At 34.4% G+C, this 20,020-nt stretch overlaps 2 protein-coding genes and 1 long non-coding RNA gene across 4 annotated transcripts; 2 read left to right on the top strand and 1 right to left on the bottom strand.

The window, feature by feature from the left end:
• Positions 1 to 305: 305 nt before the first annotated feature.
• Positions 306 to 6,468, bottom strand: LOC117331782 (18 kDa learning-associated protein of slug-like). Of its 2 annotated transcripts, none has more exons than XM_033890661.1 (4): positions 6,377 to 6,468; positions 2,687 to 2,864; positions 2,532 to 2,576; positions 306 to 1,110 (listed from the first exon to the last, which is right to left on the bottom strand). In XM_033890661.1, the coding sequence occupies exons 2-4, from the start codon at positions 2,829 to 2,831 to the stop codon at positions 935 to 937; spliced, it is 366 nt and encodes a 121-aa protein (XP_033746552.1). In that variant the 5' UTR covers positions 2,832 to 2,864; positions 6,377 to 6,468; the 3' UTR covers positions 306 to 934. The 2 variants fall into 2 exon arrangements, with proteins under 2 accessions (XP_033746552.1, XP_033746553.1); XM_033890662.1 differs by having other exon boundaries at positions 6,239 to 6,406.
• On the top strand, positions 3,606 to 5,125 carry LOC117331783. The gene is made up of 2 exons (XR_004533650.1): positions 3,606 to 4,295; positions 4,682 to 5,125. It is a non-coding gene; the product is annotated as an uncharacterized LOC117331783 (long non-coding RNA).
• Positions 6,469 to 6,487: 19 nt separating the features above from the next.
• LOC117331781 (mitochondrial RNA pseudouridine synthase rpusd4-like) lies at positions 6,488 to 16,994 on the top strand. The gene is made up of 9 exons (XM_033890660.1): positions 6,488 to 6,550; positions 10,051 to 10,270; positions 10,485 to 10,529; positions 10,971 to 11,070; positions 12,109 to 12,216; positions 12,580 to 12,664; positions 12,986 to 13,124; positions 15,814 to 15,953; positions 16,330 to 16,994. Exons 2-9 carry the CDS (start codon positions 10,051 to 10,053, stop codon positions 16,561 to 16,563), a joined length of 1,071 nt encoding a protein of 356 aa, XP_033746551.1. The 5' UTR covers positions 6,488 to 6,550; the 3' UTR covers positions 16,564 to 16,994.
• The last annotated feature ends 3,026 nt before the right edge of the window (positions 16,995 to 20,020 follow it).

Raw genomic sequence — 20,020 nt, 5'->3', positions numbered from 1 at the left:
CCAAGTATGAAGTGCCAGCTAGTGCTAAGAAGTGTATGAGATAGAGTCAGAACAACAATTTGCTTTGATGTAGGTCAAAGGTCACAATGAAGATCAAGACTGAGATAGAGCAGGGACAAGACAATGTGCTGAAGGACAGAAGGAGGACGGACGGATGGACACATCAGAAAACTATAGTTCCCCCCAGTTTCTGGTGGGGGACTATTAACATTGTACAAGATCTGATCTCCAGATCTATATCTTGATCACTGCAGCTGCTAGCCTGCTACTACACAATGGATATAAAATAACAAATGTCACAGAGATAATATAGCAAGAATTTGTCTTTATTCAATTCCTTTGGAATTAAGTAACACTCAGTTTTCATTAATCATTTTCCTTTATCTCTACATGCCAAGTACACACACACACACTCGCACATACCACACATACAGTCTCTTCAAAAATTATAGGGCCACATCCTTTACGAAAAGATCAAAAATAAACGGCTATGATGGGTGCTGAAAAAATTTGGCTTCTTATGTAAACTATAGAGTACTGAATTACTTCTGTTGGCGATTCCTGATTGAGAAACCCATAATACTATTGTCTGGCAGACATTTTACTGGAATAACCATAAAAGAGCATCTTACGAGGAATCATCAAGTCCACATACACTCTTTACCTTCAATGTATTGATTAAATTCCAAGAAGTACAACCCATCAAGATTTTTACAATAACTGAATATTAATCACTTTTATAGGACTATGCTGAATTCTCCATGCCTTCAACTTCAGAAATGTTCTTTATCAAAAGTAATATAGTGCTATTTCTGTAATATATAACGTCTGTGCACAAACTCAATTTCCTTTAGATGTAATCCAAGTCCATAGTCTGTGCGGTCAACATCATAAATTATTTTTGAATGATTGAAATAATACAACAGTTTACATATCACTTTTTTCCGTTTTTGCCTTTGCCTTTGGTCTTAGATTTGACTCTTCCTGATTTCTTTAACTGTGTCTTGTGCCGCCTTATCGCTCTTTGGTTCATCCAAGCTGGGTAATTTCCATCTTCGTCTTTTAATGTAACTGGATGGAACGTTTTTCCACTGTGTTCCATGGTTTCTTCTATAAGTAAAATTTCAAATTTCTGATCAGAAAGTTAGCACGTCTAATTGATAGCTGAAGTAAGGCTAAAAAACTCCAGACTGTTACACTAACATTTGCAAAATGTGAAACAGGTCATAACAAAATTCATCATGCAAAGTTTTGAAGAAAGTTATTTAGTACTTAAGGGTCATCTATATAGCAGAATAATGTTGAATTTCAAACACGAATAAATAGCTTAAAAATTGCACAAAAATAGTCATGTAATATACCAAAATGTTTGTTTGGACATGTAGTGTCTTAAAATCACAAATAATTTGATGTAGATGCTAACAATTTCTTCTATAGAGTTACTTTGTGGTAAGTTGTAGCATGGAATAATTCTAATCCACAAAAATAACCAAACCTGAAAAATAGCCCAGATGTCATGCTCACAGGTGTCTATAGCACAGGGTAGGAGCATTTGTTTGACCAGATTTGACTTTATGTAGGTATAAACACATATTTAGTTTTGACCTTGAAATGCAAATGGCGGCTGTGGATGATATTACACAAATATGGCATAAAGGGAGGCATTTCAGCCATTAAAAATGCTCCTATATAATACATTTAAGACATCTGATTATAGTAAGAATGACCATTTTTAAGACAAATTGTCAAACTGGTGAGTTTTGGGCCTTTTTCAGAAATATATATCTTTTACCCCAAACTCAACGGATGAACATTTTTTCCTAAAAACAGTCTTCCTGCCATGTCTAGAGTTCTCTATAATAGATAATATGAGCATTTTTGACGTTTGAAATACCTTCTTATATGCCATAATTGTGTGATCTTATTCACAATCTAGTCAAACCAATGCTCCTAGTTTGTGCTTTAGACCCTTGTGAGCAAAACGACATGACTGTTTTGCACAATAAATGAGATACAAATGAGTTAATTATGTCCCCCTGAAACATGCATTTTTCTCATGTTTTGTTGAAATTTACGAACTACTGAACAAATTGAATGTCAACAGCAAGGCCCACAGTTTGACATGATACATATCAAAATTTTATCAAGTTATTTCTATTAAATAACACCCTAGTAGGGATGTATAGCCTTGTAAAATATCAACTGGTTTGGCTGGATTTGCTGTTTAGATGCCCCTTAATACACTCAACAAAACATTGCAGACAAGGGGCATAACTCTGTAAAAATACTCTGTACCCTGCTAAATATTGTAATTTTATAAAGTGTACTGAATCATAAACTTAGAATGGAAAATATGATTTGTCTATCCACATATGTCAACCTTTCCTACAATGACAGATATATTATCCTCACAAAGAACCTTTGACCTCCACCTGTTAAGAACCAAAGAAGCAGCTAGTTCTCACTTATGTAGGTACAGTAAACATAACTGCTCTCCTGAAAACGATCATAACTGCACTAAATATATTTACCCGACTTCTTTTCCATTTCTGCCTTCAGCTCTGTTTCGGTTTTTACTGAAAACCAAACACACATTTTTTTTCAGCTTGTCAAGCATTCAATACCAACATAAAATTCCAACATTTCATTTGTATGTAAAAAGTTAAAATCAAAGTCGCATGCTTACCTTTGTAGATCTCTTTTATTTCCTGATCTTGTCCACCTTTTGTCTCAATCATTGTCTTCAATCTTTCAAGCTCTTTCTTTCCGTATTTTTCTCTTTTCACATTCCTCATCCTCTTTCGGAACTTGCAACGAAGACCTTTGGCCATTGTGGTGAATTAATTTATTAAAATTGAGCACAACTGAAATATCAAATACACATATCATTTTTAAAATTGCTTATCCTCATCACTAGTTACAGCCTGATTGAAAAGAAAAGAAGTTTGATGATATAAATTATAGTTTCATACAATTGTTTTCATGGGGAAAAAATGTTTTTTACAAATTTCTCAACTTTGTTCATGTGTTCAGCTTTAGAAAGTGAACACAATATATTTTAGCTGCCCGAAAAATATACCATCTTGAGATACAACATAATGGCACAGGAAGATCTACATGTATATGAGGGATCGATCCATAATAGTCTGCAGGTATGATAGCGAGGTAAATTGTACTAAACTTACACTTCAAATCTTAAATCCCCTCCTTCCTGTTAGAACTTCACTATCAAATTAGGGAATTAGGGGTTTGAATAACAGCAAATGATTTATTTAGATTTGGATTCCTTTCTTGCGAATATATGATTGGTAGCATACAATGATCAAAGGGTCATGGGGTCAACTTAAATTCCATTATACAGCAGCTGTGTATTGCTTTTTTGAAACACACAATGTACATGTATGTATTACAAATGCACCTGTATATACATGTATTAAACCCTAAATATTATATAATAAGGTATATAATTAGCTATATTGTTGTAGTCGAAAAGCAATTACAGTTTTGTCTACTTTTAGAAAAGGTGTCAAGCTTTTCCTCTAAAACAGTAGCTACTACAGATGTATATACCTCAGTGATCACCACGGGCTGTTTTACTATGGAGCAGCGCCATAGTAAAATGTCTACCCGCCATAGTAAAATCATGTAGCGCCATAGTAAAAAAAAATCTGCCCCGCCGATCTTCGTATTCAAAACTCTGTTAATCCCGTGGTGAGCCCCAGATACCGCCGACTGTGTAGTGTTTTACTGACTGCAAAGGTAAGAGCTTGAGGCCAGTTAATTACCTGTTCACACGCCAGGGCGACTTTTGACACTTCATTCAATGACCTGGACGTCCAATACCCCGACGAATTAACCGATGTAATTATATCAATCATACCAATATTAATTGATGGCTTAATTGATCAGGCCACGAACCGCGTGTTTGTGTTTTGACAGCGGTCGATCTGTGTCGAATAAAGGCTTCAATGGCTTCGACAATTAAAGTCAAACGCATATATGACCCCGATTACTTTATAACACACGTGACATGGATGTTGCGTTTGTGAAGAAATGAGGAGTTTGCAAAACGAAAGTAACATGAACTGTAGAACAAAAAGACCGATGATTATAATTTCATTCTGTAATCATGAAGCGACAACTAAAGCAGCAGTCTATTGAATCATTTTTCGAGAATTCGCCGAAACGACAGAAGGCTTAGCCCGGTCTGTTCACCGACAAAGTCAAAACACAGATCGTCATTTTTACCGACTGAATGAAGAAATATTTATGGCTAAAGTACCACGAAGATGAAGGTAAGTTATTTAGGTGTCAAATGGTTACTAAAATGTATTTTGTATAATATAAATCTCTTACATGTCATAATAAAAAATATAATTTTTAAATTATTTTTTTTAAATGTTATTGGCTAGTTTGTATATGACTGATTTATAAGCCTGTACATATTTAATGTAAACAAACTTAATAGTTGATATTTGATAAAAAAATGTATTATTTCCAAATTTCACATTAGTGACTTATATACTGACTTTGTTTAATCATAAAACCAAAAATTAAAATTAATTCTTTTTCAATATTTTCAGTGATTAGGTCCTAAGTATTTACCTAGAGTGAAAGTTTCATGTTTAAACATTTCATTAATTTATTTTTATTAACTTTGAATGTTTCATTTGATTTGTAGGCATGTTTTGTAAACAGGACAGCAGACCTATGGACACAGATCAGAAAAAGAAATATCACCATCACCACATTGTTTGATCCTGAGGACAATGAAGTGTGAAGTTGGGCTGTAAAAAAAAGGACAATTTGTGTGTGAAAATGACTGACAATTGTGAAATCATATTATATTAGTGCTGTGACATTACATATTGTTATTGTGTTTAGTGTGATATCATAGTGCTTATTATTTTAAGAAACTTGAGCTTTGGAAGTGTATCAGTAACATTTAATTGGTAATCTTAAAGAGAGAGAGACCACGAGTCTGAGAAAGTCTGAGTTGGTAAAGAGAATGAAGAATGAGCAATGTATTAATTTAAGGATGTACAAATATGGATGAGTCAGAGATTGGTAAATGCTGTATTTATTTTTCTTACATATTGAATAAATAAATTCATATTACCATGATTAAAATAGTTTATCATTATTTCTCAAAACAATTTCTAAGGGGATATAAATATAACTACTGTTCAATAAATCATCTTCCTAAAAATGAAAAGGGACATAACTCATGTAAACAAATTATCTCCCTTTAATTAATTAATAATGGTCTTGCGGCGCGCTGGGAAAATGTCCCCGCAGGTTCCTCCATAGTAAAATCTGAAGCCATGGTGATCCCTGTACCTGTAAGGTGTGTTAAATTAAATATAGAGAACCTCCCGACTAGAGAAATTGTCTTAGCATGATCTATTGAGAGCAAGACTAGTAACTAGCCAGAGAGTTAGTAGATTTCGAAGTAGCGTTTCATCCCTAGCAAATTAAATTAGCCTAGGCATTGAAATAACAACAATATATCATGCCCTACAAAGTATCTGTCACACATTCTTTCTGGTGTCTGGGCCAGAGGAAACTCGGGCTAACCCTTAATTAATTATATGTCCCTGATACAGATATAGTGTGTTGTGGATATAAGATATTTAAACACAGATATTAGCTGCAATAATGTTACGCTATCTCTGGACAACGGACCACAGGTACTTGGGGTAAATTTCTTACCCCAAGTACCTGTGCGACGGACGGGCATTTTCTCACAGATGGTCGTCCTCAGAGAGCAGAGTTGGCAAGTAGGTATGTATAGGCAGAGACCTATATACTATAGTATATAGGTCTCTGGTATAGGCCTATCTTCGGATCACCAACACATAGTGTATTACTCCAATACTATTAGAGGTTTACACGACAGGAAACTTTTGACAGGCTGTCATGTAACCTCTATCCACCAATGTAATCAGGTGGAATAAGACCTCATATACGTATAGGAGTAATAGTGTATATGACCCAATGGGCACATTAATATTGAATCTATACCTTTACATGCATATATGTGCATGTATATTTTTGCCCGTGTCCATACTTGTAAAATGTACACATGGGGCGCTGTTTTACTTTTTATTTCCATTTAGCAAGTGATATCACTTAGAAGTTTAAATAAGTGATATCACTGAGACATTTCTATCACTCATTGGGAATAAAAAGTAAAACGTCGCCCCCATAAGCATGCATATAATAACTGTACATGTACCTGTAGATGTGTGCGTAAGCAGCTGTAAAAGTACGTTCTGTAATATACTTGGCCCAATTTCCCGTTTGTTTGAAATAATATCTACAATAACAATATATTGGCCATCAATTTAACTAAACAACACATCATGATCCCTACCTGTTGAAGTTGCTTCTGTCAAAGAAGTTGGAAGTAGTCCTACCACGTGTTTTGCATCAAAGTTACAGAAACGCTTGTAAATAAAAACATTGGTATTCAAAACAAACGCTTAAATAACTAAGATTGTCTTCCATCACATCACTCACATTTCATTGAGCTGGTGCAAACATCGAGGTGAGAAAACGGCTCATTAGTTCATTAATGACTTATGTCCTTTCATTTTAATTTTGCATTCTAATATGATAACTGGAAAATTACCCGTGAATATGAGCACGATTTCCATAAATAAGATTCCAGCACCTGAGTTTGATTTTTATAGATTTATGGAATCTTTCACGTGAGACAGGGCAATCTCAAACGTCGGGGTAAGATAATTAAGCTACCAAAACCGAGGTCACTTCCATGGGAGTGAATGATTGTCTCTTAGCCTGTTTACTCTCTTATGTATCTAATATTGACGCTACATCAATGCAAGGAAATGTTGACGTTACATGCTTAATTGAATTGTCGACGTGACGTCATTGTACTGTTGCCTTGACGTCATGATATTGTTGACGTGAGAACGTGAAAAGAGCAGGTGTAGCTTGTCTTTTCCCTTGGGTGAGATTAATAGAATCTTTCACCCCCTTGGGGTGAGACAGGGATCGAATCTCAACCCGAGGGGAAGATTCTGAAGTTGCCAAACACGAGGCTATCTTACCCCGAGGATTGAGATTCCCCTGTCTCAGAGATTCCCCTGTCTCACTTCCATGGGAGTGAATGATTATTTTTCTCTTACCCTGTTTACCCTCTTATCTATCTAATTAATATTGACGGTAAATGGAACCATCATATAACAAATATCCACGATAAAGCATACAAAAGAATGAACATATTAAGATTACTAAAACATAAAGTTGATAGAAAAAGCCTTTTGACTATCTATATCTCGTATATAAGACCAATTTTAGAATACGGTGATGTAATCTGGGATAACTGTACAAACCAAAATAAAAACTACTTAGAATCAATCCAAGTAGAAGCGCTGAGAATAATAACAGGATTAAGAAGGGGGACATCTCATGATAAATTATATACTGAAACTGGCATTGAAACTCTTGAATGTAGAAGAAAGAACCATAAACTTATATTAATGTACAAAATACTGAACAAAGAAACACCAAAATACCTTGCAGACATTGTTGAACAACACATTAATGATAACACATGTACACATGTTAGATATCCACTCAGGAATAATCGACTATTCAATCCTCCATTTTGTAGGACGGAAAATTACTCAAATAGCTTTTTCCCATCAACACTGAATGAATTTAACCAGCTAGATAGAGAAGTATTAAATGCTAGTTCATTGAACAAATTCAAAACACTTATTAAATCTACAGGTAATAATAATAATAATAATAACATATTAGAGATAACTGATACTTTCAAGTATTACGGACTAAGAAAATATAACATACTACTCTGTCAACTAAGAAATAAAGCCTCAAACCTAAACTCTGATCTTCACAAAGATCATCTAGCTGAGTCTGCAGCATGTGCATGTAACTATGAAGATGAAAATATACACCACTTTATGTTTGAATGTCCCATATTTATTGATGCTAGACAACTTCTAATTCAGAACTTATATAATTAGCACAAATAAACCATTTAGATGATCACAACCATTATAATGCTAGTACTCTTCTAAAAGGATGTAGTTTATGTAACACTAATGTCAACATAAATATTCTAAAATTTGTAACACAATATATACAAGAAACTGGAAGATTTAACATATAATCTAACATGCAATATATATCCCACCCATGCCACACACTCCCACACACAAACACATATATTTTTATCAATTAGTAAAATTCATAGTAATTTAGTTATGCATATGTTATATATGACAATTCTATATTGATTCTGGGTAAATCTCAATTATATATATATGTAGCACATACAGTACCCTGCAAGCAATATAACATTATGCAAATGGGCAAGATTGGACTGGATGGAAGTTGTCATAGTATTATTAAGTTATATAAAGTAACAAATTTCCTAAAATAATTAAGGGTAGATTGATAACACTTTTGACTACTCCAGTTTTTTTTGTTTTTTTTTATGTAATATGTATTAGCAAAAATGTGTATAACATAGTTGTTGATGAATTCTCATACATCTTTTAGGGTGACTGGTCAATGTGTTTTAACACGGGGACTTTATAGGACCTGCAGCCCAAGGAAGTAATGTATGAAAATTCTATCAACAAATATGGTGTACAGACAATACCTAAATTCATATAATTTGACTCAATTTATACACACCAAAAAAAATCTACCTGGAGTGATATATACTTCATTATTTAAATTATACTCTAATCTACTGTTAATTTATGATTTGGCAATTGTATGTATCAACTACGTAAATTAATATATATATTCATATATATGTTCCTGTTAATATATATAAAATTATGTATACTACTTCTGTTATATTCGAGATTAAAAAATTGTTACCTGTATATATGTTTATATGGAGATGACTTAAATAGGCTATGCCTGATGTCAGATCCATTTGTCGAATTAAATGACAATAAAATGTGTTGAAATTGAAAAAAATAATATTGACGTTACATCAATGCAAGGAAATGTTTATGTGACCTGACTGAATTGTCGACGTGACGTCATTGTAATGTTAACGTGACGTCAACACTGCAATTGTTGAGAACGTGCAAAGAGCAAGTGTAGCTTGTCTTTTCCCTAGGGTGAGATAAGAAAATCTCACCCCGGTAAAACTGCAGATATCCCTGTCCAGGGTAAGAGAAATAGAGGATATCTAACAGTGTCTTCAGTAATACCAAATATATATTTCACGAGTGGGGCTAATATTTTGAATATTAGCCGCACGAGTGAAATATATTTGGTATTACTGAAGACACTGTTAGATATTCTGTTTATTACATTTTTTATCAACGAAAACCCTACCCCGTATGCTAACTAGGACTACAGCGATAATTTGTAAACAAAAAAAGTAGTTTCCCTTGTCCAGGTGCTGACATATATGTCGGGCTTTCTGATTGGTCAATTATTTTGGTATTTTCTAATCATTAATTTGATTGGTCAAATCAGCAAAAGTGATATTTTTCACTAGTGAAAAATAGAATATTCTTCACTAGTGAAAAATATCACTTTTATAGAATGAATAATTTTTGATATTTCACTGGTAAAAATGTAATAAAAGAAAATCTCACCCCGGTAAAACTGCAGATACTGCAGTGCCAAACACGAGGATTAAGAAGTGCTGGAGGAATAAGATTTTTGAAACTTCTCCGCACTCCCTTGTTATGTTTATTATGTCCATTTAATTTTGAGAACAAAATTGGGGACTGGCAGTCATCTTTAATCCAGGGTTAAAATTACTGTCTTGCATATCCATTTTTTCTTCTATTACATGTACGTACAGTACATATGCCCAGGGATGGTGGTGTACCTGGGCTTAATTTATGTGTCTGCAGTCAAGACATTTCTGAGGGATGCATGCAGTAGGGCATGTAGAGGAACTGGACTAGACTTATCGCTGATGGTTTAACATGTACAATTGCTTGCCTATATAAAGTGTAGCAATTCCTGTAAATTTAAACATAACATTGATTTCATAAAATGTTGAACTTCAATTTACAGATGACTGCTTTAAACACCAGTTTGTGTTGTATGCGAACCTACTCCATGATGAGAAGTGTTCGCAGAATAAGGAAACTACAAGACTTAAAGACATCTGTCAGATGTCTTTCTACAGAATGGCAGCAACAATACTTCAAGGTGGATTCATTACATGCACCAGTCTTTGCAGATAGTAAAGACTTGTATCGCCATGTCCAAAAAAATGTCCTGTATGACAATGGTATATAATTACAATTTTTATGAAAGATATATTTTACTGTACATAAGTTCAATTAGAACCTGAAATGTGAAATTAATGTAACTGTACAGAGAGTTTGAATTTCTATCGCATATTAGAGAACGAAATAAGGAACATGTTGAAAACCCAAACAAACAACAAAAACTAAATTCAACCACTGTAAAAATAATAATTTTGTTTGAAATTTTATTTGTAGAAAATTTATTGGCACTAAATAAACCCAGTGGAGTTCCTATGAAGGGTAAGGCGTCGCCTTGTATGATTTATCTCCCTTGAATAAAAAAAGAAAGAATGAAAAAGTTGATAATTCTATCTATTTTATAAATAACTTGTATTTCATTCATACAAATACCTCTATAGCCAATTGCATTGGCCCTGGAAATACACAATCAAGTTTATTGCTATACTGCGTATTGATGAATTCTTTCTTATACACGTGTAAGGATACTAATTTATTGCATAGACAGAGTGGTCAACCTCATTAAATTACTTGCTTATGTTTAAAGGCAAGGCAGTAACATAACAGATTAATAATCAACCTTAAACTACATACATTTATCTTTAATTATTTGTCTTTTATTCATTAGTTTAAGTGTTTAAATATACCAATGTTCATAGTTGAAATAGATCTAATTAACTAATTTTTGCTATTTTCACTTTTACTTTATGTTTGCCATTTCAGCTGTTCATGGTGAGAATGTTCCCTCAATGTTTGATATCTTAGAAGATTTAAGGGAATGTTATGATGCCCCAGAACTGGAATATATGCTAGGATTATCAAGGTAACAGATAGATAGGACAAACTTCCACTGTATCAAATATATTTAGTCTACCGTAAATATGCGTGTATAGTGCACACTTTTGTTTTCTCAAAAATTAATTGACCAGTGAAAAAATCCACTGTGCACTATACACAGTTTCTTTTTGATTGTTTCATGCAGATGTATATACATGTATTCGATTTCCTGATCAGACTTGAAAAGGTTAGGGGTCGATCACCTGCCGGACCATGTGGGTTTTCCCCTGGTACTCCAGTCTATCACACAGTAAGACCCCTCGTACACTTTCACTTGGGCCAATAAGAGTGATTAATATAAGTTGATATATTTTTACATGTACCAAACAAACTTGTTTTATGCTACAGTGAAGTGATTGTCACATTAAGATACAATGTCATTATTATGATGGTTTTAAAATAAAAGCATAAAATAATGGAATGTTCTTTTGCTTTTGTGGAACTACCTATAGGCTATATTCAGTAATTGTACAAGGTGTACAGCTGTACCTCGACTGTTACCTCAGTCCTGATCATTAATAAGTGGAAAAGGAGGGCAATCAATCTTATCTTCTCTTAAACTAATAGATGTGTAACACAGGGCTTTTTCTCACTGGTTTGGGAGAGGGCCTTTTGGTCTCATTTTGGGAAGAAAATTGGTGAATTGGGAATGATTTTTTCAGGAGTAACTGCAAATTTTGGGAATTTGGCTTAAATATGAAATAATTCCAATTGGGAATGGGGCCCATTAACGTCCCCAAAAAGCCCCCAGAAAAAGCCCTGTAACATTTAGTATATGAATGTATCTTTAAAACAATTTATATATATTCCAGAATTATCCATGTGGGAGGCGCTTGTATTAAAGTTTGATGGGTGGTAGGGGTAAAGCCTCGTATTTCTAGTATTCTTTATACTAAAAATATTTTTATATTTGATGGACGGTAGGGGTGTCTGAAAAAAATCCTCCCACCCTCCTACATGGATAATTTTGGAACAGCCTTTATGAGTTCTGAGCCATTTTTTTTAGTTTGCTCCTTTTTTTCAGAAACCAAAGTGGCATTATTCTATTGGTGAAGCATGCCCTAGCTAAAGTAAAGTTAAGGAAGTCACTACAAGGACAAAGACCACATGGTGACATCAATCATGAATTTATGTATGTATTTCAGTTTGTGTATTGACATTATATCTTACTCAATAAAAGTAATTTGATTTCAAATGCATAAAGAAGCATGGACAGATTTTAGAATTGAAGCCTAATGCCATCAATGTTTAGTTTATTGTTATAACCAAGAAGACATGGCAGTGGCATGTTTTATATAAACTTGGTTTGTTGTTTTGTATAAGTAATGCAATATATTTACAAGTCACTTTCTAAAGAAATAATGCCCTGCTGATATTAAGAAGTGCATTTTATTGTGACATTGAAACATTAAAAAAGCTATGATGTTTTTAAGCATGGAACCTTCATTGCTTGTTTGTAAAACTTGTAAAGTTTCATATTACTGATACACAACAGATGTGTTTGCTTGGGTGAACCAACATTTAAAACAGAAGTTGAGAAAGTTCGCTACCTGCGGAAAGAAATCAATGGACGCCAACAGGTAAAGTTATTGAAATTTCAGTGATGCATTACCGTGTATATTTGATATATTTGTATAAATGCAATGTTTTGTCTCTCATAATTCTCAGATGCAAAACCAATGAAGGGAAAATATTTGTAGGATTACTGTGATTACAACAAAGTTTTGCCATGTCAGACTGCTAAAATTTGCAGATGAGTCATACAGGCCCTCTGACCTCTTGGTAGTTTGTTGTTGGCAATATGTTTGAAAAAAAAACAACAAAAAAACAAGAATGACTGTTTACTGTTGCAAGGCAGTATTTAGGTATAATATAAATAACAGTGTTTTATACCATTGTAGTCTGTCCTTGTGCCATATTACCATAAGCACATGAAGAAAGGACCACTCTCAAGTTTCAATGTTCAAGCAGAGGTGTTGGCCACAAGCCCGCTGCAAACATCTCCAAGGATTTCTCTTGTAGGAATTACTTGTGACAGCGGTAAGTATCAGTTTTAAGTGTTACAATATAGTCAAGTGTGTACAAAGTTTTAAATGTATTGCTACATTATAAATTAACACGTACAGGCATGCATGTATATGTGGAGGCCAGAGTCTTCATGTTCAGTGATGTGGAGGCCAGAGTCTTCATGTTCAGTGAGGCATGTTGAGGTCAGAGTCTTCATGTTCAGTGAGGCATGTGGAGGTCAGAGTCTTCATTTTCAGTGTAACTCATCAGGTCGTATGGCCATGTACAGTTACCATTAGTCTATGAGTACTTGTACATAACATTCATATTGTAACAAAAATTTTACAAACACTTCCTCCTCCTGAATATTCATGGATATAATGTATTGTAACTTGGATACTATATCATATCATAAACATGTAAAGTTATCATTTTTATAAATTGGGTCTGCGGTAAGACCAAGATTTATGTCTTCATGCAAATTAGAATTCAAGAAATGATAGGATCAAGTTCAATGATTGATGGATATCTATATCTCAGATTATACAATAAACTGTTTGAGGATTTCTATAATCAATATACATAATTAACGCATGTGGGTTAATGTTGCATTTATAATTAAAAAGAACAAAAAACATCATGTTTTAATATAAATTCAATATTTAATGATTTCCCGGGTAGTTCTGTTTGTTTTTTTGATCGGATTTTAATGTTAGGTGTCCAACGTCTTTATCGGGGTGTTTTCGTCGTTCCTCGTGTTCTCGCGTGGTCACGTGACCGGCACGAAGGACTACATTAACACTTGGTCGGTAAATATGGCCAGAGCACCCGACCAACGTATTTTGTCGTACAAACAAATAGGATACACTTATTCATCGTGCTAAGAAACCGAGAAAAAGTGCTGTACATTCTTCTATTTATTCAAGTATGGTTACATAACGGCGTTATAAACTGGTGTTAATTGAAGAAATGCCGATTAATTGACTACTTTTTAAGTAATTTTGACGATGTTTGTCATTTTCGTAAGAATGTACAGCACTTTTCGTTGCTATCATACAATTACCTTCACGCTCGTACCTGTTTCATAAGTATTGATTTAGGGTAGTCGGGTGCTCTAGGACGATTCATAGAGCAAGTGTTAATGTTCATTCTCCAATATTGGAACTCTTCAGTGTTTTAAGTATCGAAATCGGCATATAGAAACGAACAAACGTTAGTTAATAAACGAATGCAATGGATCGTAATTAATTCAATTAATTATTTACAGATGATTTCCAAAGACATAAGGTATAGTTAGAAGTTTTCGGCTGTAGACATGCAAGTATGTAAATTCGTCACTGTGATGAAACCACCGTCCTCGTCGTTGCCATGACAGCCAATCGAAGCTGCGATCACGAATGCACTGACAAAGTGAAAGTTGAAGTATTTTTCGCAACATGCGGTTTAAACTTAAAATTACAATCACACCTCATATTGATTGGGGTTGTTTAATCATACCTGATCAATTGAATTATCAGAAAACTAACAAAAACATTAAAAAACACAGAATGAAGCCTTCGTGTCAGGCAGTGCAGACACAACGCGGGATCTGTAAACAATGTGACGTCATTGGAATGTACAAGTTGCAACAATGTACAACAATGTATATTTTACATGAATACACTAATGAGCAACAAAACGGGACGCAACATTAACCCACATGCGAAAGTCTTTATAAATCAAATTTTAATCAAGTACATATAGATGTTTCAGTGGGCTCTTGCTAAACATTTGTTCTTGGGCAAAAATGCCCCAATTGTGAATCTTTTGTAATGCCAGGTTTTATCAGCTGAGTGAGCAGAATATTATGTTCCTTGATGACATAATTACATATGTTAGTGACAGATTAACATTGATCTAAAATAGAACATCTATTGAAGACAGGAAAAACCTTATTTTGTTGAAAAAACAATGTCCATGTATTCATAGTCAACACAAATTATCCTCATTAGTTATATTGGGCGAACTTGATTCTAGCTTGCTGTTTGTACCGTTTTCCGGTTTTGAGCCTGCCACCGGCACGTACATTCAAGCAAAGCAGCTCAGTTGCAATATGGCCGACATAGACCAAAACATATTTAATTATATTTGTTTTATATATTCATATATGAATAAACACATTTCAAAAGCATTGTAAACATTGAACTCTGCAGATCATTCAAAATCAACTTATTTTGCACTATATATGACTAACATAGCATGACAGACTCAAAACAAGTTGAAATTCTTTAACTTCTCACTTAATTTAATCTTTTGGTTGAGTACGTCGCCATCTTATTTGCCGGCGCTTCCAAACCGGCAGGAATTTAAGGCAATCGGCATGTGCCGAAATTGCGCGCACATATTCGGGACACAATAAAGTAATTTTGCCCCCTTGCCGCCTTCCCGCTGGCACACCGGCACGTCAAAATCAAGTTTGCCCATTGTCATAATGTCATTAAGGGACATAACTCCATTCTGATCAATCATTTTATAAAACATGGCAGCATGTATGTAAACAGATTAAAACTTTCCAAAGAATCAGAGACAATTTTATATCAGCTAGGATGTCTTGTACTTATGTAATGCCATGTTTCTCTTCAAATTTTTCATGCAGATGTTCAAAGGTACAAAATATGTTCAAAATTATCTTGTGTCAAGCTTCTCTCAGTATTAAATGTAATATATGGGGCTTTTTTTACAGGAAAAAAAGAGTGTTTGGAGATGTACATGGCCGATCATTTGAGTCCTATCCTTGGTGATCATGTGTATTCTCATCGTGTCGTAACAGTATCTGGAGAACCCATAAAAAATGACACAAATGTAGCAATCAGAGGCCCACAGGTAATAGTTCCTTTTGCTGTATTTTGCCTATTTTGTTGATTTCTTCAAATATAACAGTACCATGCTTTATTTAAAATGCTGAATTCTATTATCAAGACATAGATAATATATATTTTGTATATTGAAGAGGATAGATTAATTTTGATATGTACTAATCTAATAAATTATTGTCAAGGGCAGTATAACTATAAACAGAAAACTAGTTTTCAACAGAGTAATAACTTCCTCTTCAAAGTGTTTTGGCGGACTTACTTTGGATTACCAAGAAAAGAGGTCAAGGTCGTCTTAAATGTAAATAGATGTAGCAAATTAATATACAGTGTATATATTTCAGAATTATGACGATAGTAACGTTATTTTTTATTATGTTTTGTAGGTTATTCCAGCAGAGGTTAAAGATCTACTTCAGATAGGGAAGCATGTTTACCAGGTTCCCTTACATCTACATAAGAGTGGACTGATCTTAAACAGATTTCCCCATAAAAAGTCTGAGCCCTTCACTATTGAATCACCATTGCCCGGATTCTTTGTTGATACCATGAGGAAATTACAACTGCTACCTAATGATCAAGATATTGATGAATTTGATCAGGAAGAATTCACAGACTAGAAATAAAATTCAGGGAAATGCAATGATGTCTGGACATGGAAATTAATATTTCTGAAAACAGGTTAATAAGTAAATCATTAGCTGTAAATCAAAATGTAAAAACTTCTCACAGGAGTATAATTTTAGTTGATCTGAGAAATGTGAAACCTATCAGTATCTCAATGAGTATCATTGATCTGAGAATATGGAAGTAACCTCTATGAATATCATTGATCTGAGAAATGTGAAAGCAATCTCAAGAAATAAACATGTATTGACCTCATTGTTGGACACCCATGATTGATTACATTACAATACCCTATCAATTATGTGGGTATCTGATGAGACATTGACCTGAGAAATGTGAAAATGTGAAAGCTTCCCCAAGGAATATGACAGGACCATTACAAATACAAACTAATGTCAGAAAATAATAAAAAAAAACAACAAGACAATCTGTTGAGTTTATTTTTGTGTCATGTGATATCAGTTTATTACATTGAGTTTTGATTTCATACAGGGTCACAATAGCTTGGTTAGTTAGATCGCCAGCTACGTAACCTCAGGTGAAGATCCGAGGTGAGTGGTTCGAGGCTTTACCCGTGTCATTTTGTGTTTCTCTGAAGGCTGAGAAACGTTCTGGTCTGTGTTCTTGTGGTTGTGTTCTTGTGCAAAATACTTTACCCTAATTGCTCTGGATGACATGGGATGGGCTTCCTGTATGTTGTTCAGTGAGGTAGTCATCAACTACTACAAGGACACCTGGCCTCAAAATGAAAATCTAGTTAAATAGTTATACCATATACATGTATATATATGTCTTGCTGAAATGTCATAAGACCAATTACATGAAGTGTAATGTACTATAATACATGTATATGCCGTAGTAATAAATCTTGAATAGATTCATAGATTGGTTAAAAACAAAGTCGGAAGATCTCAAAACTGACCTTCTAACCTCTAGTTTCAGAGACCAGTCAAAATATCTGCAGGTTGGATTATACTGTAATGAAAAAAATCAATGGTAGTAACATTTCAAAAAACCGAAACTTTTCAAACCGCCACAAGGAAACCAAAACTACATACTGATTATGAAAACTACCAAGTTCCATAACTTTAGATTGGTCAAAATTTAGAGAGGCTACATGTATATATAGAGAGGCTACATGTATGTCGGGCATGTTTTAAATACTGAAATAAACAACATTCTTTTTAAAAATGTTTAATTGAAATGCTGTCCAGGATAAAAACTTTTTAAGATTCAAAGAGTTCGAAAATGGACAACGCTATACCATCATGATCATACTGCCATCAAATTAAAAGTCATAGACATTATATTTGAACAACTAAAAAGTATGTCTGTTTGATTGTGATGTCAAGAACACCCCTCACCATCTGCGTGGTTATTCGTGAATGTGCATTCAGGATGGCATCTAACAGTTGTATCATTATTTAGAGGCGCTAAATTACAATAAATACAACTTTGATAAATACTTGCTTAATAAGGAATCTTTATCTACATGTTATCCATTTCTCCAAAGATTAAATACTATTTAATTACAATTTAGTATTACAATCTTAGGAATCGTGCATATAAACAATGTTAACTATTATTGGATTGTCGAATGCTTTAAATACTGAAATAAACAGTACAATTTGGTTTAGTTTTGAATCGTTTAATGTCATATCAGCAGCTATGCTCACCTGTGTACCAGCTGCAAAGCATGCATGTGTTGAATGCGCGTGTTTTGGGAAGGGCGGAGCTGATGCCGATTTCATAGTAAATCAAAATGTACTGCCTCCCTGAAGCATATTGCAGAAGCCATCGTGTTTAGCCGCACCCCTGTCACAATACTTACAACGGGCGAAGCAGTTATCCACTCCGAAGATGCTGAGTGTAGTGTAGGATCATCAACTACCATGGTAACAGAATTTGTTATACATTTATCGGCCGGAGACAGAACTCGAAACTTTTATCATAATGGTAAATGGACCATGCGGCAGGTGCTATACCTGTGGGGCTGCCAGCCTTTTTACTGCCAGGTTTCTTGCAATTTTGTTCGTCCATTGATGTAAAAAATATTTTCGTGACACCAATGTCTTTCTCCTGCTGTACATTTTCCATTTTTGTGTTATCAAGTGTGTACTCACAAACATTGTCCGAATCCTTCCCTATAGTCATTACCTTACATTTTCAGGATGAAAACTAAGTAACCATGTGTCACCCCACTCCCCTAATTTCCTTAATCCTCTTTTAATGTTTCTCTGTCCTTTCCGTCTTTTGTAATCCTACTGTCAGGAAGGCCCGAGAACTGATTTTAGAGTATTCCGGATAAGACATTGTGCCATGCCGATGTAAACTTGTACTTCTATTTAATGCCACCTGCTGTTTTCTTTTAGTCTTGAATCCATGGAAGGAGATCTTTACCCACTCGATATGCCTCCATTTTCTTTAGTAACCTCTTGTGAGGGACAGTGTCGAAGGCTTTCATTTAATCCTTATACACACTCCACCCAATATCCATTGTCTAGTGCCTCTGTCCAGTCGTCAATACCTTAAGTAGCTGTAGCTATGTAGATCGTCCAGGTATATGAAGCGCTGTTGTCTAGGAGAGATGAGGAAGTTAGGTGTGAAGTGTGCTTTCTGATGTGATCTCTCATAAACCTCTAAGTTGTCTCGCACATACCACTGATGTAAGGCTGATATACTGAGATAGGCATACAGTTGCTGGCAAGGCATTTACTCTCCTTCATAAGGATGGCTGTGGTCTTGGCTCTTTTCGAATCTTTTGGGACTTTTCTCTCCTCTCACGATTTTCTGAATATAATGACTTCACTTGTGGTATTTAAAGTTCACCTCTCAACAGTTTCAGCTACATGATATTATCTATACCTGCTAGTTTTAATGCGTCCAATGCTTTTGAAACGTCCTCTTCTGATACCTGTAAGAATCTATTGGTCAACTCGAAACCAAACATTACATTCTCTTCTACATCAACTGCTCACCCTTATCTTTAAGTACAATGGTCAGATAGTCAACAAGCTGTATGATGACAAGCGTGATGAATTGGATTTCTCATTATCTACATCGTAACATCCCTGATCCCCCAAACTACGGTATAGGCATGTCGGCTGATTCAATACTGGAGGGTTTGATGTAAAAACGCACAAGTGTTGAAGCCGTCATTCACCGTGAGTTAATTTTAATTTTAACTTTGTTTTATTTGTCAATTTCCATTTAACAATATGTATACAGCATATAAATGATACAAAAAGAAATCGGAAACAAGTGTCAAGACACTTGTATAAATCTGACACCTTTAGTTAGTTTTCATTATGGTAAAATAATTTATAATGAATTTCATGTATGTGTATCCCTTTTTCAACTCTGCTTCCAATCAGTCTCAAAATTAAACCATCCAGAGTTTTTCAAGACGTTAGAAAAAAACATGTTTAAGGATGGACGACGGTCCTTTGA

The sequence above is a fragment of the Pecten maximus genome, chromosome 7 (genome assembly GCF_902652985.1).
Source record: "Pecten maximus chromosome 7, xPecMax1.1, whole genome shotgun sequence".
Classification (NCBI taxonomy): Eukaryota; Metazoa; Mollusca; class Bivalvia; order Pectinida; family Pectinidae; genus Pecten; species Pecten maximus.
Note: the sequence above shows the minus strand (reverse complement) of the source record. Positions and strands in the feature narration are given on the sequence as shown.